At 48.2% G+C, this 26,857-nt stretch overlaps 1 protein-coding gene across 1 annotated transcript in view; it reads right to left on the bottom strand.

Annotated features, from left to right (window-relative positions):
• SLC26A8 (solute carrier family 26 member 8) overlaps positions 1-26,857 on the bottom strand; it is a 3,758,415-nt gene that overhangs the window by 2,085,046 nt on the left and 1,646,512 nt on the right. The window contains exon 7 of the mRNA XM_078644342.1: positions 3,577-3,654. Within this exon, the coding sequence (XP_078500468.1) occupies positions 3,577-3,654 (78 nt within the window). The remainder of the gene's footprint in view (positions 1-3,576; positions 3,655-26,857) is intronic.

The following is a 26,857-nucleotide window of genomic DNA, read 5'->3' on the forward strand; positions in this document are numbered from 1 at the left end:
ACCTAGGAGGTATCCTTCACCAAATTCCCCTGCAGTCAGCCGTGCATAGATGCCACTATTTTGAAATATATAGGAGTCGTGGGTACTCCCAGGGAATTTAGCCACAAGGTCGGTGATGGCGCACTTTGCATTGCATATCACCTGCACATTGATGGTGTGGGTGGACTTCCTATTCCGGTAAATATATTTGGTGGCAGCAGGGAGACAAATGGGAATGTGCGTGCGATCTATGCAGCCAATTATATTGGGGAATCGAGCCATCTGGTAAAAGTCAGATTTTGTTTGGACCAGTTCCGCATGGGTTGCAGGAAAACATATGTAATGGCCCATCCTCTGTAACATGGCATCAAGGAATTTGTGGAAAAACCGTGACAGGCTGCTCTGGGTCACCCCACCTACCGCGGCTACCATGCTCTGGTAGCTCCCAGACAAAAGCAGGTGTAGGCTGCACAGCACCTGCACGTGGGGTGGAATAGCGTGTGCCCTTGGGGTAGTATGCTCCAACAGTGAGTGGAGGTCCCTGATGAGGTCCGTGATGGTGTCTGGGGCCAACCTGTACCTCTGGAGTATCTCTGGCTCTGTGAGCATGAACAAGGTGACCCTCTGTCTATAGACCTGCTCCTCTCTCTGCCATTCCCTCTCTCCTTCCTCCTGTAGCCGTAGCCGTCTTGCAATGACATAAAATGCCGCCATTGTGCAAGAAGAATTGCATTTTGGGTCCTTTTTTATGGGCTGCACCTGGTTACCACCTAATTTCAATCCATGGTAAATACAGACTCTTAAATACCGAATTTCAAGCAAATGCGGTATTTCAGAGCTTCCCTACATCTCAATATTCATTTTTACCACTTCTTATTTACCGATTCGGTATTTTACCGATTCGGTAACTTTACCGATTCAGTAAATTTACCGATTCGGTAAATTTACCGAATCGCAAACCGTTGCGATTCGGTATATTTACCGATTCGGTAATTTTTCCGATCGGTATTTTACCGATTCGGGAAATTTACTGATTCGGTAAATTTACCGAATCGGACGATTTTCGCTTCCCTACATCCCAATTGCCCAATACCGGTCGGTAACGGCCGAAAATACCAATTTTCGGCCGTTACCGACCGGTAAAGGGCTACCTACATCTGGCCCCTAACCCTTAAAGAGAATTCTTGATTCAGATTCCTTGGCAAAACCAACTTAACTTAAACTGCTACTTACTTACTCCTTCCCACGTATTAGGCTTAGGTCAGGTACACCGGGGTAGGCATACTTAGAAGCACCAGTTGAGGACGTTAGTCAATGCCTTTATATATGTATATATTTTATCCATTTTAAAGTATCATATGGCTAAGAAACCATATCAATGCTTTTACAGTATTATTTTATAATACTCCTTTTACTGTACGCACTTTACTTTATACTAAGTATTGCAATTGTGGCAATTCATTTCTCTTGCATGAGAAAGAAGACTGCTCAATAAATAACACCTTTTATTGAAAACGCCCGTCTCTCTATTTCTCTGCACTTTGGTGAAACTAAGTATGCACGATTGACTGAGTAAAATAGTTGTCTATTGTTTTCACACGACTCTGGAGATACACTCTTATTCTGAGGGAGTAAAGTTGTCATGTTTATGGTTGTCAGAAGCTAATCCCTTCTTGTCTATCCAGGGAAGTTAAACTCCTCCTTGTTTATTCGAGAAAGTTTCTAGTGACCTCTGAGCTAGCTGGCAAAACTAATTAAGTCTAATATAGTCAGTAGAGACCTAGTCGACCTCAGTCCTACGTCTACACTGCTGTTTATATTATTCCAATGCGCAGAGCCTATTGGGAATATAGGAACTACACTACAAGATACCCACAAACGTTCCCCGTAGATCTACCATAAGTGGAGCAAGACTAATCTTTCGTATCTTTTACACGCTGAAACAGGCGTAGCACGCTACATGGATAGAGATTCCACACTATAGCAGGGTATAAGAGCCACGTTAGGCAGGGGAGTCAAATGTTCGGGCGAGGCATTCATTGGGTGAGTACGGAGGTGGGAGTAGTTCTTGTTTTGACTGGAAAGGTCTGTAATAATTCTTACATGACATGCCTTGTACTGACATTCTCTGCTATGCTAACTGCCATTATTTGACAATTGAAATATAATGCAGGCATGAATACTTAATGCTGTACCGCTCAGACCTTGCGGGTGTTGTCTGTACTGTTGGAAACATTAAAAAAAATTGCTTAAAAAAATATATATTAAACATTTGTTGAAATGAAACTGAGCCTTAAAGATTAGATGGCTTTATTTTGAATATGCGATGTTACATCACATGCGCTACAACGCACAAGATTACAACGCGGTTCTTAGAACAACTGCGTTGTTACAAAGCAAGCCACTACATTGCAAGTTGTTTCTACGACTTGCTGTAGGGGGCGTGCTGGACTTAGGAATAGTATAATTAACTAGTCCAACTCCAGCGTGTGCAACAGTAGGGAAGGTGTTGGAATAGTAAATTATACTATTATTTAGTTTTGCGCACTCCCTACAGCAAGTGGTGAAATGACTTGCGATGTAATGGCTTGCGTTGTAACAACGCGGTCGTTGTAACGTCTGCGATGTAATTGCATGTGTGTAGCGCATGCAATGTAAATGATGTTTCCCCTTAATTTCAGATGCAAGAGCTTGCCTACTCCAGGTAAGGGCTCACAAAATGCTGTTAGCATTTGACTGGAAGAAAAGAGAACGTTTTGCAATGGTTTCATAAACTGTAGATTGTGGAGAAAGTAAACAAGGATTTGCTGAACAAAGAACATGTGTTTACGAAGAAGTGGCAACGACTTGTAAGTATTACAACTCTATGCTTCTCCCAAGCTGCACTGAGAGCTTTGTAACACTTGAATTAACATGGAAAATAATAACATCACTATATCATCACTATGTCAAAATTGCTGGGACCATGGAGTGAGATTTTGCCCTTTAGATCTACTCACTTTGTCTAGAACAATGTATTAGAAATGTAACAAATTGTTGTAGAACTGGACATTTATTTCTTTAGGTGATTGGTAATACCATTATCTGTAGAGATACAGACAAATAAACACAATTAAGCAAAAAAGAAACATAATACTGGGCAATATAGTGTTACAGAGCATCCACATGATAAGTAAAGGGCCCTTCATGGATAAAAGAGAGTAAAGGTGAGAGAGGGAGACGAGCTGAACTTTTCTCTGAGCTTCTGACAATTTCTGAGTGGCTTTCACTTGACATTTTCAATATTATTCTGCAATTTCCCCATGTCAGAAAATTAACTATAGGAAGCATGCCAAAGAATATCAAAAAAGGAACTGAGAAAAAAACAGGCTTAACTGCTTCTACTGTTGTTTGCAATCTTTCCTCTAAATTCAATAATGTTGACGTTTATGCACATTATGAGACCTGACAAGGAGATGCTAACCCCCATAGAGGAAATACCCAAGATGAGCTCAATCGCTGCACTGCACCAGTGGAAATCAGCACACTTTCAATTTTCACTTAACGTTTTATATTAGGATTAATCTGAGCATTTAAATTGCCCTTGTATCCACTCACCTCTGGCATGTTCTGCAATAATAAGCCCAGATTCAGTACAATTATCAGCATTATTGAGGCTGCGATAAGTCCTGCAATCTGAGAAAAATGGCAGAAAGAGTAACAAAATCAATTGGACTTTTCAAGGAATGTAGGAGAGAAGTAAATGAGTGAAGGGCAGCTATGGCAAGCATCATGACAAAGATAGAGAACGTGGGAGAAAACAAGGGAGGAAAAAGGTACCTATTTGTAAGTATGGTTCTCCAGCACTAGTAGCTTTTGTTCATTCACATGACTGAAATAATCTCTGTCATTTGAGTGGGGGCTCTTGTTAGGCAATGTTAATATAAATTACCAGTGCAAGCAAGTCAGCCAATTACTCTGTGAACAGCCATAAACTTTATGCAGATGGATAACCACAGTCAGTGTGGCCTGAACTCTGGACAATGAGTTGCCAGGACCCAAGCTCTAACTCTTTGAGAAGCTCCCAACTGCCATATTTCTTAGCTTATGACACTGCTAAGTGAATCTCTGACAGATACTAATGGTGGAGAACCATAGTTACAAGTAAGTAAAGTTTTTTTTCTGCGGCACCTTTCATTAATTCACATGTAATTTGAAATTTGAAATGTATTTATTGTTTAGTTAATTAAAACCATAACAATTTCCCACATAGATCAATCACTAATAAGAAAGAGGAGATTAAAAGCACTGGTCTGATTACCGCAAAAATCCCCTAATATAATACCTAATTCAAACAACGCTTATTTATCTGAATTGTCCACCAAGTCTATACCTCGGGATGAAGCTAAAATTACAATAAAAACTACAATTGTCAGGTGATATGCTAGTTAATTGTTTTTTCGACCAGAAGTGATTTATCAAGTTTAATTAAAAGTATAGTTCAGTAAGTCCCAGACCTAGCGTATAACCAGCCAATGTCCTTATGGTGTTTTACATATTATTATTTCAAGGTTGATTAATCAATATACGTAAAGCAAGGACTCTCCACTTTCATAAAAAGTTCATCTATTACGTTTAAAATCGGATTTAATACCCAAGGTGAAGACCCCTTATTTGGCCATAGTTTTCAGCCCCTGATCGTGCAATTTGAGAACTTTTATCAGTTTATAGTTCATTTGTGGATCACGTGGATCTAACTAGGGCTGGGCGTAGTTTGAGAAGTTGCGCTTCGCGAAGCTACGTGAAGTGCACTTCGCACTACGCGAGCTACGCGTAGCACTACGCAAACTGCGTAGTAGCATGTTCGCACTGTGCAAGATGCCATTTTCAATGATTGCCCATTGCGGAGAAGCATCCGGCACTGTGCAATCATTGAAAACAGCATATGGTTTCTGGCAAATACTTAGCAACTGGATGAGATCTTATTTTTGGCTGCCACAGAGCCTACACACGATAAACTGTGTTTTCCCAGCTGGGATAATCTGATAATGATGGATATATCTCAAAGCGCAATGACATCAGCTGTTTTTTTAGATGGTCAGAAAATGTATGATCTAGATAGGCCGCTGGTTTAAAAACTTTGTAATTATTAATCAGAGTCCAAGCATGTGATCTAAGGCTAAAAGTGCTTTGTTCGAGTACTAATGAATGACATTTTGCAGCTTTATTTATTGCTAGCTTGAATGTTGAGAAAGGCATATTTTTGTTCAAAGGTCAGAGGGGCACGTATATTGAAGTGCATTATAGAGATATTGGTTAAACAATGATTTTTTATCTTTCTCAAGTTCTAACCAGAGTGCTTCGTTAAGTCCATATTTCTCCGTATTTTCTTTATTCAATACCAGACCTTTATGAAGGTATACATTCTGCCGATTGTTTCATTCAGTAGCCCTAATTCCAGACGCACTTGCGCCAGCGAAGATATGCGAGGAAGTTGAAAACCTTTATGTAGGTGCTGGTTATTAGATTATTAAGAATGACTGAATCATTCCCGCGTAGGGCAGCACTCACATAAGATACATTTGGAAGCTTTTTAGCTGCTATTACTGACAGCAGTGGTCTAAACGATGGACCCTCCAGCTTTTTAGCCAATGACACATATGCAAAGGTTAATGCACATGTATGTCGAACCATATAGTGTGTCTGTTCATGGTAATTTACATATAGATTCATGAAGCCAAATTGCGCTCGCAATGGCTGCGAATTCGCATTTGAGAGCGCAATTTGAAGAAAAGGAATTCTTGATAGTGAAAACTCTATAATTGCGAATTTGCTAAAGAAAAAATGTGAGGTCTCAAATAAATTCGCAGAATCCAGGAAGAAGCCCATTAGCGAATCAGAATTTGCGAGATACTATGGATTCTTCGAAACAATTTGCGAAATCTCAAAATAATCGTTATCGCTATTCAAGAAAAATCGCAAAATGCGAAAATCCCAAAAATCGCTATTTGCGAGGCGCAATTTAAGGAGAACCCAAACCAGGTGGTAACCATGAAGAAAAAAAATAAATAAATAAATAAAAAACTTTACCAAACTACCAACAGGTGCAGCTCTGACCAAACACACTTAAGGGGACGCAGCTGGAGCATGAGGACTCTCACAATGCCAGGACTCTACATGGTGGTCAGGCGGCAAAGGCTACAGCGAGCAGCACAGAACAGACGCAGGATCCAGGAGCGAATTTTCCGCCAGCGGATCACCCTTCTGGGCCAAACTGATGAGCAAATTTACTCTAAGTAATGCCTGAATGGGGCAATGATCATCAAGCTGATCCGGGACCTAGACCCCCTGATGCAGCACCCAACAAGGAGGACCAATGCCGTGCCCACCCATGTCCAGGTATTGTGCAGCCTGCACCTACTGGCCTCCGGAAGCTTCCAGGGGATAGTCGCTGTTGCAGGGGGATATCCCAGCCCACCATGTCCCGCTGCCTAAGGAGTTTCCTGGATGCAATGCTGACCCGGCTACACCACTACATCTCATTCCCCAACACCCAAAGGGACTTGAATGACACAAGGTGTCATTTCTACAACATTGCACAATTCCCACATCTAATTGGATGCATTGACTGTACCCACATCCACATCTGCCCACCAGCACAAACGGAATACATGTACCGCAACCGCAAGTCCTACCACTCCCTCAATATCCAGATGGTGTGCAACGCCAAGACTATCATCACGGACATAGTGGCACAATATCCAGTGAGCACACATGACTCCTTCATCTTCAGGCACAGCGGCATGCACACACGACTGGCCAGGGGAGACTTTGGCGAAGGACACCTACTAGGTAAGTACACATGCCCCCAAATAGTACACTGTGATCATGTATCTGCGCAGAACAGGCACTCACCCTGTGCTTCTTACCTTTAGGTGACAGCGCCTACGGTCTACGTGAGTACCTCCTCACCCCATACCTCAACCCTGCCACACCACAGCAACGGTGTTACAATGCTGCACACATACGCACAAGAAATTGCATTGAGAGGACATTTGGCCTATTGAAGAGCCGTTTCCGCATACTTCACAAGACTGGTGGGGCCATCAAATACACACCAGAGGTCTGCTGCCGCATCGTGGCCGTGTGTGTAATACTCCACAACATTGCTACCAAGCGCAGGTTACCAGTGGAGATATCTGGCAGTGAGTCGGAAGGGGACAACCGCCCACCTCCACATGTGCGTCATGCACACGGGGAAAATCCTGCTGAACGACACAGGCGCCGCAACCACGTCACTATTAAGTGCACCCATACCCCTCACAAAACACTGCACTCATGCATGACAAATGTAATCATGACATGAGTTTGATTCAAGTCAGATCATAAATCTTTATTGTTAATGCACAATAAAGTGGCCTTTTGTTTCTTTGGTGTCACATGAGGACAGTATTTCCTCATACCTCCCCATGCAGGGGTAGAGGCCTTGCAGGGGTGTCCAGCATGGCCCCACCAACAGTGTCCAAGTTCTCACTGGTGGTTGCGTCGAGACGCACCAAGTCGTCTCTCCGGGTCCTGAGGGACGGTGTTGGCCCGAGTTGATGCTGTGGGCCTGCTGCTGCGGCGACGTACAGGCACAGGCGGCAAGGATGTGCTGCTGTTCGTCGACGCTACCTCGCTCACATCGTCAGGCCCCCCTGGTTCTCCATGGGCAGTGGGATGGCTGCCGAGCACTGCTGCTGTTAGCAGATCAAGTGACCTGGCCACATCCTGGCAACACTGTACCATCTGGCCCTGCATGGCAAGTGACCTGCGGGCCAGCTGTGACGTCGCATTACCAACAATGTGGTTCGACCTGGTGTAGGCCGACAGGTAGTTGGCGGTGGCGGCGGCGGGTCATGTCCTGCTGGGCTACCAGCAGCTGGCTGTTCTCCCTGACAGCAGCGGTCATCTGGGTGATGTTTTGGCCAGTCGCCTGCAGCTGTGTGTCGATTGCTGCCAGGTGACGCGCCTGGGTACGGTACACCGCCAGCATGCGGCGTTCAATGGCCAGGCCAGGATCAGGAAGAAGGAGTGCCCTGCCCGTGCCTGTTGAGGCCTGACGCTGCTGCCGCCTCAGTGCGCTGGAGTGTGTTCTTGCTCCAGCTGTGCACCTCGTCTGCCTCCTAGGCGCTGGTGGTGTGGCCTGTACCACTGCTGTGGGTGTCTGTTGGGGTGTTGGCTGGACACCTGTGGCTGCAGGGGTGGCCCTGTCCACACGGGGCGGTGGTGGTGGAAGCACTGCAGGTGGCTGTGATGGACCGGGTTGTTGTTTGGACTGGCCCTCACCCTCAGTGTCCTCCTGGGTCTCCGTGATGTGCAGGGCCTCGCTATCAGTGCTGGGTTGGTCGACAGCACCTGTGATGTAAAAGGGTACATGATTAATGTTATGTCTCTTGCACATGAGATGTTGATACATGCATGCAGGCTTGCTTTCCCTGACTGGCTTTTGGAATTACTTTGATTTAACAGGTCTGGCTGTGTTGAGCTATCTGGGGATTTATGATTTCACTACAACTACCACAATGCAATGGGGCATTTCAGGTGTGCATGGCCTGCATTACTGGGGATGTCATATTGCTAGTTCAGGAGTCATGGGCATTGTTGGGGGACAGGGTCGCAGTCGCATGGCACTTACCTTCTGATTATTGGCTGGGTCGGGACGAGTCCAGCTGGATTACCCCCACGCAGGCTTCTGGTGCGATGGTGTCCTCTATGACGTCCTCCAATGGAGTGTTTGGTGTGGCAATAGGTTCCCCTCCACCGGTGGCCAGTCGCTCCCCAAGCCTCTCGGCAATACGCTCCTTTGAACGACCTCTCAGGTCGTACCAGCGCTTCTTGAGTTCATCAATTGACCGCTGGGTCACCCAGACAGAATTTACTTTAGCGCGGATGCGCTGCCAGATCCGGCACTTGTCTGCCTCTAGCACCCTCCGGGAGTCTTTTCCGAAGAGGCGTGCATGGTCCTTGGAGACCCCCTCAATCAAATACTCTAGTTCTAGTTCAGAGAACTTGAGTTTTCTCTTCCTCCCTTGCCCACTGTTCCCTGCTGCTTCCTGGGACATGTTGAGGATTTGTGTCCTGCTGGGGTGCTGCACAATCAAAGGTTTGGAGCTCTTCAGAATGCTGCTTCCACTGTCTGGCTCTGTGTTCTGTTTGTGGGTGGGAAAAGCCTACTTCCTGGTTGTGATGTCATCAATGGGCTCGAAATGCAACTTCCCGTTTTTGCGATCTCGCAGTTAGCGAGATCGCAAATTGCGATTTCTACATGGAAAAATGCAGATTCTGCGAAATATAAGCAATTGTGGCAAAATTGCAATCGGCAATTGCGGCCGATTGCGAATCGCTTTTTTCAATCGCATTTCTACATGAATGCCATTCTGCGAATTTCAAATTGCGATTCGCTATTTCTCGCAAATTGCTATTCGCAGAATGGCACTTTCATGAATCTGGGTGTATGTTTGTTGTCAATATAAAATCCTAGGTATTTATAGGAGGATACTTCCTCCAGGGGTTTACCTTCTAACCAGACGTTCTGATGAAGTCCTGACAGATTACTAATCAGCATAGTTTTTGTTTTTGCTATGTTGATTTCTAATTTGTTTACTGTTAAGTATTCTGTCATTTCAAATAGTAGTCTGTGCAAGCCAACCTTAGTTAGACTCAATAAGACGACATCGTCTGCGTAAGAGAGATGTGAGAGAGCTAACAGACACAAGTGTGGAGAGTGAGAGTTGATTTTATTGAGCTTCTCGGACAGGTTTGACATAAATAGATTGAATAGATGTGGGGCCAGGTCGCATTCTTGTTTCAAGCCCTTATTTGTGTGGAATTTTCTCTAGAACCATCACTAAATTTTACTCTCAGCCAAGTCTGTGAATAAAATGACATTAGACCTCTTAAAATTCTATCAGGTATGTTCCAGACCCGGAGTTTGTTCCACAAAAGTTGCTGATCCACACTATCAAATGCAGATTTTAAGTCAATAAAACAGATTCAAGCTCTGTTGTTTTTCTTGCATTACTCTGCTATAGGGAGATTGATAAAATGTTGGAAATGGTTCTAATCCCTTTTCTAAAACCTGTTTGATTTTTTTAGATCAAGTCGAGTGCATGTGACCAGTTAATCAGATCTTCTAGGATCAAGGAGGCGTAGTACTGTTCCTTCTACGTCCAGCAGTGCAATAAGCCTATAACTCAATGGAATAGTTCTATCGCCTCCTTTGTATATGGGTGTACTAACTTCATACAGCATCATCAAGTGGTTGCTCCAAAAAGATGGGCTGTGTTTAAAGATGGCTTGCGGGATGCTGTTGGGCCCTGGACCACCATCTCCTTTGCTTTTGTTTCTTATATTTGTTATTTCCTCTGCTGAGTCCCTCCTTCATGCCTGTCAGATGAGTTAGATTTTCACTGGATTTGGATATATTTCGATGAATTATGGGGTCTGATGGCTTCTGTGTCAATTATTGGGACTGAGTAATCTCTGTAAATGTATGTTATGTGATTTCCCCAATCCTTCACATTAGAAGTTAAGGCATTCACTGGCCTATTCAGATAGTTTTATCGTTTGCCAAAATTTACTTGAGTCAGAATGCCTTGCACTATATAATAATTTCTCTCTCCTTAATTGATCTTTTGTCTTCCAATAATTTATTTTAGTAAAGTTTTCTCTGTTTCCGAAATACTTCCCTTGTGATTCCGTCATGGTCTGTTGAATAAAGTTCCTTAAATGTTTTTGTTAGGTCACATTTAAAAAAAAATGTTATAAAGATTTTATTGATTTTCATTGCAACAAAACAAAGAGTCATTTGTGTATAAAATAAAGCAGCATAGCACATCACAGTAGCACCATAGATACCAGGTACATATTGAAAGACATCAATTCGCCTATTTACAGTTGCTGAAACCCGGTTCCCACCATTCTCACCCAATTCAACATGCACCATCCGAATCATATGAATCGCTATCTTCCCTATCCGGTGGAGGTTCGCAAATTTCCCCTCTATATTTATTCCACGCCCGCCAAATTTTACTCCATTTTTTTGGGCATCCTCTAGTACTGAATACCTCTCTCTCGGCGACCATTGCAGCATCCATGTATCTACCCCAGGCTGTCAATGATGGTGTTACCGCCACACCCCACTTTTGAGCTATATTCCTTTTAGCGACCATAATTCCTAGTGCTACCCAGCTTTGTCCTGATAGTGAGAGGTCATTCGGTTCCCATATATTTAATAGACATCGTTTTGGTTCCGACATAAGTGACCCCCCTCCGATTGGGGCATGGTTCTCATTACTTGTACCCAGTAATCCCTTATTTTGGGACAGTCCCATATGGTATGAAAGAATGTACCCTCATCTCCGCAGCCACGCACACAGAAGGGGTGTTCTGCCCTACCCATCCTGTGCAGTATATGTCGTGTGTAGTAAGACCTGTGCAGGATGCTGAGCTGCACCAGTCTGAGGCGTGAAGCTATGCCCACCTCTCTTGGGGATGCCAATGCCTCCTGCCACTCCGAGTCGTCCATCTCACCTATATCTTTAGCCCATTTTTCCCTCAGAGGTCCCGTCGGGTCAGGCATATTATTCACTATTTTACGATTTGTCAAGGAGGTGGCCCTCTTTGGCATGTAGTCAGTTAACAATCTATCCTCCATAGGGGATGCTTCCGGGATGTCTGCACCGTGGGGCAGTATTGACATAAGGGCGTGCCGTATCTGTGTGTATCGAAACATTTCTGTGGGGGACATGTCGTATTTTTGCTGAAGGCGCTCACAGGTGACTGTTTCACCTCCCTCCCACATATCCCCCACCCTGGAGATCCCTATGTCATCCCATCTATCGAATCCTTTGCTATTCCAAAGCATTCCAAGCCGTTTTGTGTCCCATAGTGGAGTAAGCTGGGTCAACACCCCTCTCCATCCCAGTTTTGCCTGTGTCGTGTGCCATAGCTCCAGTGTGTGACGCACAGGACCGAACAGTGCCAAGGTCGCTTTCTTGTCGTAGAAGGGTGTAAGCATTTCTCTCATGCCCAGTTGTGCCCTGTCTGCTTTAAATGCCGGATCTTCCTGCGGTACATGTACCCATTGATTGATTACTTTCAGTTGTGCCGCCCAGTAATAGAGTTGCACATTGGGGAGTGCTATTCCCCCGTCATACCATCCACGCACTAGTTTTATATGCGCAATACGCGCAGGATTGTTATTCCATAAAAGATTAGATATCTGTGTCGTAATTGCCCTGAAATAAGGCGGCGGCACTTTATATGGTGTGTTTTCTAAAACATACAATAACCGGGGCAATGCCATAATTTTAAAAAGTGCCGCCTTCCCCAGCAAGGTCAACGGCAGCGACCCCCAGTGTCGTACATCTCTCTTAAGACGGTCTAGTGGTGGTTGCAAATTTGCTTAAAAAAATTCCTCCAAGTTAGATGTGACCCAGAAAGCAAATATTTAAATTTGCTCTTTGCAATCTGCAGTGGACAATTTTCCGGGCGGAGTGGCGGTGGGCCCTGTAACACATATAGTAATGACTTAGACCAGTTTATGGTTTAACCTGAAGCTCTGCCATATGCAGCACAGATATCCAGGAGGACCAGTATGGAGCGTCTCGGTGAGGTTAGATACAATAAGATATCGTCGGCGTAGAGAGACACTTGGTCCTCCCAGCTAGCCGTCCATTTGAGGCCCGGTATCATTGAATCCCACCGTATCCATGCCGCCAGCGACTCCAACACCAGAGCAAAAAGCAATGGTGACAGGGGGCAACCCTGTCGTGTCCCCCTCTCGAAGGGGAAGTCTTCAGAGATATGACCATTGGCTGTGACATGGGCCATTGGCCTGGCATTTAGAAGCCTAATCCAGGAACAGAACTTTGGACCAAATCCCAGATGCTGCAGCACTGCGAAGAGAAAGGGCCACTTGACCATGTCAAACGCCATATGGGCGTCCAGTGATAGCACCACTGCCGGTTCCATCACATAATTAGCGCGCTCCATTACCCCTTGTAATCCCCTCAGGTTAAGAGTCGTACTTCTGCCTGGCATGAAGCCCGATTGATCTGGGTGTATCAGTTTTGATAAATGCGGCGTAAGGCGATTTGCCAGCAGCTTTGCGAGGATTTTAACCTCTGCGTTTAGTAATGAGATGGGCCGGTAGGAGGTACATTGGTCTGCAGGTTTCCCTGGTTTCAGAACCACCATTATGGTAGCCGTTCGCTGGTCCAGCGGTAGCTCGCCCATTCCTAGACTATCCTCATACATTTCCAGCAAATGGGGGATTATGGAGTCCGCTGTCCTCTTGTAAAATTCTACTGGTACACCATTCGGACCCACGGCTTTACCTGATTGCAGTGCTCCTATTGCTGCCCTTAACTCATCTATAGTAAGATCGTCTTCCAGTTCTAGCGCCTCTTCTGGGGTCAGCTTAGGCATGTCAAGGTCTCTGACATATGACAACGCCTCTACCTGGGACATTTCGATGTCGGTTGAGTAAATTTGCCGAAAGTGTTGCGCCAGTGTGTCTACTATCGTGCGTGGCTCAGCTGTCACCCGTCCCCCCTCCGCGGAAATCCGTGCTATCCATCTATCACTCTTTTCAAGCCTATCCAACCATGCCAATAACTTCCCGGCCTTGTCACCTACGTCATGCACTTTATGGCGGGTAGTTTCTATTTGTTGTCGCGCGAGTTCTGTGAGGCGACCCTTATATTGTTGCTGCTTAAGGCATAGGTTATGGGCCGTAGTGGGAGTGGGATCACCAGTGCGTTGGGCTTCAGCTGTGTGCAGTTCAGACTCTAACGTCTCCACTTCCTGCCGCCCTTCCCTTTTATGTGCTGTGATGGAAGCAATGGCCTGCCCCCTAAGGACTGTTTTGAACGCCTCCCACAGTGTGGTCGCAGATGCCACAGACCCCACGTTGTCTTTGAAGTAGTGGCGTGTTACCTTTGCAAGTGCTTTCCTGATCTTGGGAACCTGTAGGTAGCCCGGGCATATTGGATAAATACGTCGCCGTGTTTGTTGATGAGAGGCATAGCAGAGCAGTAGTGGGGAGAGATCCGAGACACCCCGAGGCTTAATTTCTATATCCTCTATATTTTTAAGGCTACCCATCGAACCTAGAAAGTAATCTATCCTAGTTAGACTATTATGTACACTTGAGTGAAATGTGTAACATTGTTCTGTTGGGTGATGTTTCCTCCATAGGTCCGTAAGACCCATTGCGTCCGTAAAGCTCGCCAATCGCGATATGCCGGTAGTTCTCACCCTCAGAGGAAAGCGATCTAATGACTCATTCATTACAGCGTTAAAGTCCACGCCAATAAGCAGTTCCCCCTCCGGCAATCCGAGTAGAAACACACTGAGCTCCGGGAGAGCAACCGCATGCAAGGCTGGCGGGATATAGACCGACACTATATTTAGAGGCCTTCCCTCCCACTGTGCAACTATGGCCGCAAATCTCCCTGATCCATCCTGTTTTACAGCTGATATTATCAATGGAAATTGCTTCTTAACCAATATACCTACCCCCCTGGATCCAGATGTAAATTCAGAGTGTACCACCACTTTATACCCCCATCTATCCATCGCTCTACTGGAAGTACCGGTTAGATGGGTCTCTTGCAATAGTACCACTGCTGGAACACTCTTTTTGATACATTGAAGCACGAGGCTACGCTTTATTTTATCGCCTAGGCCACGGACATTCCACGTAAGGAGGGAGAAAGTTGGTATCCTGTGGGGGGGATTTTATTGCAACTGGGCCTATAGTGTGTCACCCATTGCCTCTCTCAAAGGACCCGGTGGCGCTAGTGCCCCTTCTGGAAGTGAAACTTGTGTGCCTTCTCGCGTGTGCCATGACTGCTAAACTACTTAAATACAGAACTGTAATGGAAATATCATACCACTGAACCATTAACCATCTTGCTCCACTGCCTCCGAATCTCCTTCGAGAGATCGCTCAAAGTGGTATATTCTATGTAGAATTGTATAAGAGCCGACATTAAGGGTAGAGAGATGATCGTGAAATTGAGTATGGATTGCCCTTGGTCCATGGTAGGTGTTTTTTGGCTGGTTATCCTCCACTGATCTGCCATTAATCTCACTCATGTCGTGGTATTCCAATGCTTTTACTAACTGATCGCCTATGTAGTCTCGGCGACTCATCCTGGATTGTTGTTGCTTTACATTCCAGAAAATATTATCCATTGACAGTATTTGTCTTCATCTGGGGTGTAGATTAGGTTGGAATTAAATTCTCCCATCAAGACATTATTCCAGGCAGGTTCAGCACAGCGCAATGGTTTTGATTGAAAGTGCGTTCTTTTATTGCTTTTGCATCCTGTAGGTTGAGTGTAATAATTAATCAGTAATACTGTCCTCTTTTTTCCAAGCAACGGTCTGCAAGTTTGATAAGTTGAATACTAGGATCTGGTGATTTTAGCTGTTCTGATGTAATATTTAACACTGTAGATCCATAAACTGCTAAACCACCTTTGGCACAACCGAATTGTTTAAATTTTTCTGTGGCAACTGTATAGTAAATAAAACCAACTAGGTTAAGATCTTCCAGTGCCCATGTCTTCTGTAGGATTATTATGTCACAAGTGACCTAAACATGGAGGGGAATGCCTTCTTCAAGCAGTTGTTTTGCTAAGGCTATATTCTATGATATCATATGGATGGAGCCGACCTGGGAATTGCCCGCTTTACATTTCCTTGGTCAATCGCTCTTCTTGGTATTAGGAATGCTTGGGAGCCAATTCCATTGATGTTGATCTACCTCAGAGTTTACTTTCAGATCTTTGATAGACCTTGTCAGTTCAGTACTACTTCTCCCCTTGGCGTTCTGTAGAAATGAATAGACTGGTATTGTTTACATTATTTGTTTTGGCTCGTGTTGGGTTTTGTGTATTTGGTTTCCATTATGAGGACTAGGATAGCGCGGTGCTACTGGTGTTGATAATCTTATACCCCAGGCTTCAAATTGGTCAGAGCTGTACTGTCTATGCAGACTGCCAAGTAGTTAGTGTTTTTGGTCCTTATGTTTTTTGTTATGCAACTGAAAGAGAAATTGCACTGCCAAAAGATTATCAGATTGTATGTGTTTTATTTCCGGGATTTCACCCATGAGTTTTTTTTTTCACAACCGTATTTATTAGAAGTTTAAGCAGATCATATGTACAGTTCTCCAAAATCAGGAGAGCACGTCAGTGGTCTACATACAAGAGAGTACATGCATAGCTTAAACGTTTAATTGGCCCCCTCCCGCACCCCTGTCCCACCCAACAACCCCAAAATCCCCCACTACCCACCCCTTATCCCGCACTAGCCCGATGCACGTGATCACTATCAGCTGCAGTATACAGATTAAAGCAAAAATAGGCATCTTGGAGCCACCTAGGCCCCGAGGTCTCTATCGGTAGGCAGTCCATCATCCATGTCAATGGGAGGCTCCAAGGTCAGGTCCCTGTAATCTGCCCACCGCTTCCAGATCTTATAATGTTTTCGGGGGCAGCCCCTGGCCTCAAACACTGGCAATTCCAACCCCATGAGGAAATCCAAGCCCGCCCTCCAGGCGCCAAGTGGGGGAGCGCGGTCACTCTTCCAAGCCCTCGCCAAATCCCGCTTGGCCACGACGAGGCCCAGCAGAAGGAGATGACGCTTATAGATGTTACCACCTACTTGATCTAGGATATGAAGACCCAATCTGGGCGTACGAGGAAGATCCCACCCCAGCACCTCCGATAAGCAGTTCCATACCCCATTCCAGAACCGGGCTAGGCCCATGCACGACCACACAGTATGCACCATTGTGCCTCTCTCCGTCCCGCAACGTAGGCAGTCTGGGGTAGCAATAAGGCCAGCCTTCCACAGTCTCTCTCTGGTGTAATAGGCCCGATGCAGGCACTTGTACTGTATGAACCGTAGTCTCACAGCTATTGCCGCCCCACGGGGGGACTCTAGTGCCTCCCTTCAGTCATCTTCATCCAACGGACCGACATCCATCTCCCAGAAGGCCTTCAACGACATAAGGGAAGAGGAGCAATGAGTGACCAGCGTTTGGTAAATTTTGGAGACTTTTTTATCCCCCAGATCTCCTATGAAAAGCTTAGCTTCTACGGGGCTAAACTCTGGAAGCCGGTCCAGCCCCACCAGGCTCGGCGCAAGAGCATGACGGAGCTGTAGGTATTTAAAAAATTGGGTCTTGGGCATATCAAATTCAGTGCTGAGAGCTTGAAAGGATTTGAGGGCAGTCCCGGTAAGGACATGGCCAAGTGACGAGATCCCTATGGAGTCCCAGCCACCAAACCCCTACAACGAGGCCAGCGCAGGGAGCTGTCCGTTATTCCAAAGTGGAGTTTCGGCCGTCAGCCGACCCCACCAGCCCATGCGGCGCAGTACTTGTCTCCAAATCAGGAAGACTACCTGAGTAGCCTGCGGCAGTTTTTTCCGCTGCCCGGCCGAATACAAGAGTGTGTGCAGCGTGGCGTCCCCCATCAGAAAATGCTCTAGGGCGTAAGCCGGATCGCCATGTCCACCGTACCACCACTCGTTTAGAACCAACAAATGGGAGGTTTGGTAGTAGGATAAGATGTCCGACGTTGCGAGACCTCCACAGTACGTGGACAAAAAACAAGTCCGCAGCACCACTCTGGAAGCGCCCCCAGCCCATAAAAATCGACCTAGCAGTGAATTCACACGACGGAACCACTGCGGGTCCACCCTGTGTGGATGGTTTTACAGTTGGTATAATAGTCTAGGAAGGGCGACCATCTTGAAAATGGCAGACCTGCCATAAATATTAAGGGGCATGCGCGACCAAGTTTTGACGTCTGATTGAACCTTGTCCCACACCGGCTGTATGTTACGCTCCCATGCAATTGCAGCAGACTCCGACAGGAAAACTCCCAGATATTTTAGTCCACCGATCGCCACTTGTAGAGCCGAGGCCCAAGGAGATACCTCGGACCTTCCCCCCAGTACCCAAAGAGTCGATTTGCGCGGGTTGAGGAAGAGTCCCGAAACGTCACCAAAAATGCGCAGTATTTCCAAGATTCGAGGGCCTGAACGATTAAGGTCCGTCAAAAAGAAAAGGACATCATCCGCATATAGCGCGATCCTGTCTGAGAGTCCCGTTCCCCATACAAAGCCGCAAAGCTGTGCATCAATGCGCACCCACGCAGCCAGTGGCTCCATGACCAACGCAAAGAGATAAGGGGACAGGGGGCACCCCTGCCGGGTCCCCCTAGCAACCGGAAATCTCTCCGATATGGCTCCTGAAATACGCACCGAGGCGGTGATGTCCGTGTATAGCAGTCTGACGTATGAGACAAAAACCGGACCCAGATTGAGGCGCGGTAAAAGAGCGAAGAGGTAAGTCCAGCTGACAGAGTCGAACGCTCTGTCAATGTCCGCAAGCAGGAGCGCCGCCCGTTCCCCAGTCGCCCCCATCGCGTCCACCGCCACCTGTGCACGTCTGATATTGTGTCTTGTCGCTCTACCCGGCATAAAGCCCGCCTGATCCGGGTGGACCAAGTCCACTATATACGGGAGGAGACGATTCGCCAACGCTTTAGCCAACAATTTGGCTTCAAAATTAATTAGAGATATAGGGCGATACGACTCGTGTCTGTCGGGAGGCCTGCACGGTTTCTGGAAGACTACGATCTCAGCCTGACGCCAGTCCACCGGCAAGCTACCACACTCCCGCGCTGCTTCCAAAGCCCGCCGATAGTGCGGTCCCAGCTGCAAGTGAAATTTCTTGTAGAATTCACTGGGAAATCCACTCGGTCCGGGCGCCTTACCAGTGTTAAGTTGTCCCAGTGCATCACCCAGTTCCTCCGCTGTCAAGGGAAGGTCTAGGGCCGTCCTGGCTTCATCCGATATCGCACGGGGGAGAAGGTCAGCTATGAACTTGTCAATCGCCTCTGGTGGGAGACCGTCCCTTGGGGCGTATTGTACCGCATAGTAGCCAGCAAAGCTCGCCGCCAGGGCAGCAGGATCTGTCATAGCAATCCCCTCTCCGTCCGTGAGGCCCGGCAGAGTAATCGGCTGTAGAGTTTGTTGACACAACCGGTGGAGCATGGTGCAGGACTTGTCGCCCCATTGGTAAACCCTGCTCCGCGTGGCCAGCCAGGCTTGTCGAGCCTCGTCCAGTAGGACCGAGGCGTAGGATTGCTGCGCCTGCAGGAGCAGTCTTAGCGCTACATCGCCATCGTCCTCCCGACACCGATTCTCCAGTACTCCCACCTTAGCCGCAGCTGCCACCGTGGCCTCCTGACGTCTTCGACGGGCAGCAGCACACCAGGCGATATCCACGCCCCTCAGCGTGGGCTTCATGGCCTCCCAGACCGTCATACTATCCACTCCCTCTGTCAAGTTCTCCCGCCAATATTGGGCAATCGCTCCGCGCATGTATGTCGTATAATCTGCCTGCTGGAGATGCCACGAGGACATCCGCCACCGGAACGGCTGGTGCGACTTGCGCAGCCCGATCCGTACCACGACCGGGGAGTGGTCAGACAGCCCGCGAGGCTGAATCGCGGCCTGCTTCACCCTATCGAGAAAGGCCCCTGGTACAAACACACAGTCCAGCCGGGAGAAGGAGCCATGCACAGCAGACACATACGTGTATTCACGCATCCTGACATGCAAATGTCTCCAGACGTCCACCCAGCCCAACCCATCAATCATTGCCTTCAGACGTGTAGGGGAGGTTGCCACTGCGGCTCCTTGTAATCTCTTTCTGTCCAGGCCCACATCCACCACATCGTTCCAGTCGCCACCTATCACAGCCAAGCAATCCGGGATCTCGGCCCACAATTCAAACAGGCGCTCTGCCAGGGACCATTGTAGAGGTGGGGGAGCATACACACTGCCAAACACCACGGGCTCCGCACCAATCATACCCTTAACAAACACATATCGACCCTGGGGATCGAGCCAATGACGCTCATGAGTATATGACAATCGTCGATGAATGAGGATGGCTACCCCCTCGATCCCCTGGTAAAACCTGCATGAAACACCTGGGTATATCCAAACCGTTGTAAACTCAGTACCTTCGTCCCCAACATATGTGTCTCCTGTAATAGCATGACATCCGCTGAGTCCCTCTTACCCCAGCGCAGCACTGCCCCACGTTTAATTTTGTCCAGCATTCCCCTGACATTCCAACTTAGGATTCGCATGGAGCCACTAGCCAGCGCCTTCTCCGGGAAATCACCCATAGTCTCGATGGGAAAGTCTCTGAAAACCCCAGGACCCAGCCCAAGCGCCCTGTACTGCGGAAATCATTGCAGCAAAAATCACGTGCATCCCCGTCAAACCACCCCTTACCCCCCCCCCCCCCTGCCCACCAACACAACCCCCCCAACTACCCAACCTCCACCTATCCCCCCTCCCCCACCCCTATACCTCATGGAACACTGAAGTATCTGTCGCGGCATGAGGAGCTTCAGGCCCAAAACAGAGCGCCCAAAGCCACCCATACCAATGGATCCCACTACTCTCCCCAACTAACAGTACCTCCCCTTAGGGCCCCCCCTCGAACGTGAGAGGACTAGGCCGCCCATGGGTCAGTACCCCGAGCCCCATTGAACCACATGTGTCCCACTGCTCAAACGGAGCGAGGCAGTCCTACAACACTCATAACGCCCCTCCTGTGTCAAGCCATGTCCCAGATCTCACCACACCAGGTGCCAGGCAATCGATCAGTGTGGCAACCACTCAGGGCCACCTGCAGAGACCAGTGACGAAGAGTTGCCAGGGAAGCAAGAAAGAGGTTTCACGGCCTTCAATTTCCAGTCTCGGATTGAGTAGTGTCAGACTGTGCACCATCCAGAGGGCCACCCCCGGATCGGGAGCGTCGCCGTGAACGAGATTTCCTGTGTCTTTTACCCCTGATGGAAGATCCGCTCCTCTCCTGCGACGACCCACGCGAAGATCCGGGGTTCAAGCCCGGCTGGGCATTCGGTCGGATCCTGACCGTCTCATCAGTCCAGCTAAACACTGCCTCTGGGGTATCAAAAAAGTGGGTCTTGGATTGAAAGACAACTCGGAGACGAGCCGGGTACAACAGTGAATATTGAATTTTCAGACCACGCAATTTGGCCTTCGCATCCTGGAAGGATCGGCGTTGCTGCTGCACCAGCTTAGTATAGTCTGGGAAAATCATAATCCTGTGACCGTCGAACAGCAAAGTCTCCTTGGCCCTCGCTTCCCGGAGTATAGTGTCTCTGTCGTGGAAGTTGAGGATTTTAGCGATGACCGGACGTGGCCTCTCTCCCACCGGCGGTTTCTGCATCAGGGCCCTATGGGCGCGCTCCACTACAAAGCAGCGCGACAGGACGTCCGGGGGAAGCCAGCTCTCCAGCCAGTGCGTCAGGAACGCATCCATGGGCCCCTTCTCGTAGTCCTCTGGAAAGCCCACGAAGCGCAGATTGTTCCTGCGCGCTCGCCCTTCCGCATCTTCGACGCGAAGTGCCAGCCCCTTTTGGATCCTGGCCATGTCCTCCACCTTCTTCTTCAGGGTAACTACATCATCTTCCACCCCTGTAATCCGGGTTTCCGTTTCTGTGATGCGAGCAACAGCATTACGGAGGTCCTGACGCAGTAGCATGACATCGGCTCCAACCGCACCTATCTTGGCATCTAGCGTGTCCCTGGATTGTGTAATGGCGGGCATCAGAGCCGCGTTATCAGGACCCGTGCCCTGGCCGCCCCCTGAGGCCCCGGATCCCCCACTGGGTCCAGTGAATGTATCGATCGGTCCTTGCTTGGTGGAACCAGTGCCACCCCCACCTCTCGTCATGGTTAGCAGGAATTGAGCGGACTGCTCCGCGCCCACGGTAGGCCCTTCCCCCACTGCAACCCAACAGTAGGTTCCACTCGGGGGGCCAAAGGTGACCACAGTCAAAGCCTGGAAGCCGTCCCCAGCGAGCACCCCTAGAGACTGGGCACTACAGCTAAGCTCCGGGCGGCAAGCCCCGGCAGAATACGTCTGTCCCCACCAGAAGTGCAAAATAGATCTGTCTCCTCTCTTGCTCAGGGTCTCCAAGGTCTAGGTCCGGACCCCCACCAAGACCTGCGAACCAGGGCGCGCACAGTATAGTCCCGAATCACTGGGAAGCCAAGCCACGCCGGTCCTCCAGGCCCCCCCGGACCCCGCTCGGGTCCCAGTGCAGCATATGCAGGGCAGGCACCTGGCTCCTTCAGCTGAATAGCGCAGACCACCCCTCGGGCCACAAGTCTCTTCACTGCGCCTTACAAGCAGGCACACTAGCGTGGAGGGGGGGAGGGGGGGCACTCACAATTCGTCGTGGGCTATCTTCGGATCGGCTCCCGGTCGCCACCAGGGCAGCAGGTGCGTCTCTCCAGGCGCGGATATGGGCCCCACCGGACAGCACTATATATCGCCAAGCCACCGCTCCATCTAGCACAGCTATATCAGTCCCAGCTCTCCAATCCTGAAGTAGCGCTCGACCCTCCAGCACCCCTGGCTGCACAGTGCTCACTTCCTTGTCCAGGAGTCAATGAAGATGTAGCCGGGCGGGGATCGCGAAACTCGAGGCCCCGGCGTCTCCAGGGCCAGGCAGGCCGCAGTCCCCCTCCGATGTCCCCAGGGCCCGAAGCAGAATCCAGCAGGAATGTCCCCCGTCGCGCTACCGGTTCCAGGCGGCCCCGGGTCCAGGCAAAGGGAAGCGCGCCTTAGGACTCACGCCACCAGCAAAGTCTAGCCCACCGGGCAGTCGGGCCCCAGCTGTGATCCACCCCTCCGGGCTCCCCCTGCACGTGCCCAGCGGTCTCCGGGCACTGCAACTGCCCCACCAACACCAGGGGTGATCCGCGGCGACCCACCGCAATCCGGGCCCGGGCCAGCCCGGGGTCGCGAAACTCAAGGCCCCGGCTGCTCGGGGTCCGCACAGGCCGCAGCGCCTCCGCGCCGTCTTGGGGTCGCCTCGATGCACTAGGCCGCTCCACAGGGCCCCACAGTGGTTCCTCTAAGCTCCGGTGCCGCTGTCCCCGGCCAGGGAATCGCACGACCGGCCCGACCACCGGCCGTTGGCCGCCAACCCCGAAAATCGAGGTCCCGGCTCCGCCCGCGGACTCCAGGCCGCACCTCACTGCGGATGATCTCGGGTCACCGGAGCGGCAGAGGGAGCGAGTCGGCACACCGGAGAGATCTGGGAGCCACCAGGAACACTCTCCACACAGGTAGGGCAGTTAGCGGGCTCGGGGGGGTAGTGTCCCCTATATGAGCTACTTGATGTTCAGTCACTTTTGAAGTTGGCAGTATCGCGTCAGTGCTATCCAAGCAATGTTTTGCTTTCGGTCTTAAATTAGAGTAGATGGCAATACTTTTAGACTTTCTATTCTTGGAGGGGTCCGATTACTTTTGCTAGCCTGAGTTTGTTGTTTAGATGGTATTGGACTCTTACCTTTGTTGTTTTCTACCCTACCTGGTCCCGTCCTGGCTCTGTTAATTTTACTGGACCATCTCTTGTCTGTGTTTCTATTTTCACCTGTGAGCCCGAGTCTTCCTATATATTTTACTAGAAACTGACTCATTTAGGTTCTTGCCTGCTAGCGCCCCATTTTGGATGCCGGTGTTTTAAAGGAGCAGTATATTGAACAAGGGGACCCGCATTAATGGCCAAGGACCTCGGGTAATTCGTATTTCAACAAGAACAAAGGTCCTGGGCTTATCAAATACTTTCAAACAATGTCAAACATAGACTTAAATAAGAACTATGGCGTAATTTCACATGTCCAGCCGGACAGGGATTTATTTCCGAAAATTTTTGAGAAATAGAGTGGTAAAACATGAATCAAGAAGACTGGGCACAAGCCTGTACCGAGTCAGGAGGAAAATAGAAAGAATAAAGATTTTTGACAGGCAAAAGGTGGAGCAACAGGCAGCTTATATTACAATGCAATCTTGTATAAGCATGCACAAACAGTGACTGCACTTAATATACGGATTAGAGACATGCAGTTCTGTTATTACAGTCGACGTAACGTTTCGATCCCTAGCTCCAATTGTGTATTGGGATCATCTTCAGGACTAATAAGATTGCTATTGCCTGAGCTGTTTCGAGCCTGCAAGAATAAATAGGAGAAGAGATGGAGAAAAAAAAGAAAACACATTTTCAAATGGGAACTAGACATGTCATCCGTGTACGCGTTCGTTCAACACTCCAAAATACTAGCGTTCCAGTGAACTACAGCGAGTGAGGGGAACGGACTTGGAAGTGGATGTGATGAGCTGGGGCCAACTGTGAACAATCAAGCAATTGCGGGCGTGGCGTGGTGATGCCCAGTGAAGGAATGGAAAAGTATCATTAGTGGTACCGGGAGGGATTGTGGTAGTGGGCGGTTGATGCGCTCCTACTGGGAGCCATATTCGTATAGCTCGAAGACTAAGTGAGAATCATGTGAGTGAGAATCGTGACCGTGGTCGGAAGTGGAGACGTGCGGGGATCGACGACTAGTGGTGCCAAAATTTTGACTGGACTCACCAAGCCTGATAGGCGAGTGAGCTCCTGCAGGATGTCTGAGAAAAAGCGGTAATCAGAACGGTCTGGCACCTGTGGGTATAAAAATGGAATTACGCTAAAGTGCTGAAGCGGAGTCATGCTTCGGGCGTGAGGGTGTGGGGAGGGCGGGTTACCTCAATAAGAGATGCAGCCAGTGGGACGGGACGACAGCTCGATGTCAAGACGCCTCATCCGAGGGCGCGATTGCCTGTAGAGTGAAGGCAGACAATCAACCCTATCTTGTGGTGAATAAATTTCGTTATGGGGTAGATGAATCGTGAAGGTTTACCTTGGGTAGGACTCGAGTAAAATGAGCGGTCCTGAGTAATTGGGAGGTGGCGGCTGTCAAAAATGGACAGTCCGCTGGCTTCAGAACCTGTTAAAACAAGAGGTGAATCGAAATCAGACAACGGAGAGACTGGGCGACCGTTGTATTATGACTAAGGGCAAGAAAGGTTACCTTGCGAGGGTTCAGTTGAAAGCCGGGTCCCGTCTGTCTCACACAATGGTGGAGGAAGGACTGCAAAGCGCCGGCGCTTGTATAGTCGCGTTTGTTGAGCCGTTCATGGAAATAGGGGTAGGACTAGTTCTGTTCGAGGGTTCACAAAATGGGCGCCATATTGGAACAGTGAGAGCGTCCAAGCCTGGTGGGTGCCATTTTAAAGCAGTGTGCTGGGAGTGACGGGGTGAAGGGACGACCTGCACTATGGCATGCAGCGTGAAAGTGCAAATACCTAGTTGGCAATAAATTACGTAACTATATACAATATATTTACACAACACCTGCAATTGCAACAAAAGGATGGTTTTACATTGTATGCAATTAATTAAGGACGTGAGGGCAATTCATTACATAACTGTGTAGACAATATATACACCATCCGTAATTGCAAGTGATGTTGGTTTTGCATTCTCTGTGAGGATAAATCGAGACACGGAGAAAGGGCCTAGTACAAGGTTCTTGGTAACAGGTAGTGAACAAGCTGGTGTTTTGGTTTCAGACAGTCATGGGGACATCATACAGTACCATCGTTTTAAAGGAGGTCGGCTGTTGAAGATGGAGTAGTTAGACCATCTGAAACTTTACCATCACGAGTTGTAATAAAAATTGGGTGCACTCTAGTAGATTGATGTTTTTACATTCATTTCTAGCTTTTTTTTTGCCTTCTGGATTGGATCGTTGTTTCAAGATTACATGAGAAGGCCTTCAGTGTCTCTGTTTGGTCAACGTATGGAGGTTCTGCCATTCTTTTAGGTTGTAGTTGTAAGCTGTTTGTAGACTCAAGTAAACTGTCTACAACTAATGTAGCATGATGCCAATTTGCTGGTGATCCCGATTGTTCTTTGTCAGTACTGTCAAAGTCAATCTTAGAGGTAATGTGAAGTTTATTAATACTAAGAATCTGTTACAGTAATGTTGGTAAGAAACTCAGTTTATCAATTATTTGGGCCACACATACAAGGAATTCTTGTGGAGAGTATGTGGATTGAACTCTCATTATTAGCCCCGGGTTATATGAGGTAGAGATTGCAAATCCATAAGCAAGTCTGGGCCCTAAGATCAAACCACATGCGACTGTTCAGGGGTCCCCGCTTCCTTAAGGCTAGGATGGGCGGGGCATAGCGTTCACAGTGAAAATTTCAAAACTCTGGAATGCTATGCCCCGTCACCTCTGCATGATGGAATCAGAACAGGCCTTTAGGAAGGCTCTAAAAACTTGTCTCTTTAACCTGCCGTTGATTGACACCTCGATTACCCCTCACCATGAATCTGCAATTCAGCACCGGAACACCTTTGTTGAGGTAGCTGTGTGCTTTACAAATTCAGGTATTATTATTATTATTAGAGTAGATTTGTTAGTTTCATGTTTATCCCTGAAATGTACAATGCAATGGTGTTCATTAGATCTATTTGAATATCTAATTTATGTGATTGCATTATGAGGGTGTCTCTTGATGTTTGAAGTGCTTGCAGCAAGAGGGGTAAAGGAGTCCAACTGGTTGTAGCTTTGGTATCTTCACGTCTAGACTATGCCAGCGTGTTGCTCCTGGGTGCTAATAAAACTGAGATCCTACGACTTCAAAGAGTTCAAAATATGGCCGTGAGAACTCTGATAGGGCTCCCTCGATGGTGCTCTGTCAGAGCTACAATGAAAAAACGACACTGGCTACCGATTTGATCTTGGATCCAGTTTAAAGCCCTGGTGATGGCCTTTAAGATTCTTAAGACTGAGAGCCCGGCCTTATTACGCCCTCTATTGACCTGGTATGTGCCGCAGCGTAGTCTGCGCTCGCTGGGGCAACATTTGGCGAAGGTGCCG

The sequence above is a fragment of the Lissotriton helveticus genome, chromosome 5_1, assembly GCF_964261635.1.
Source record: "Lissotriton helveticus chromosome 5_1, aLisHel1.1, whole genome shotgun sequence".
NCBI lineage: Eukaryota > Metazoa > Chordata > Amphibia > Caudata > Salamandridae > Lissotriton > Lissotriton helveticus.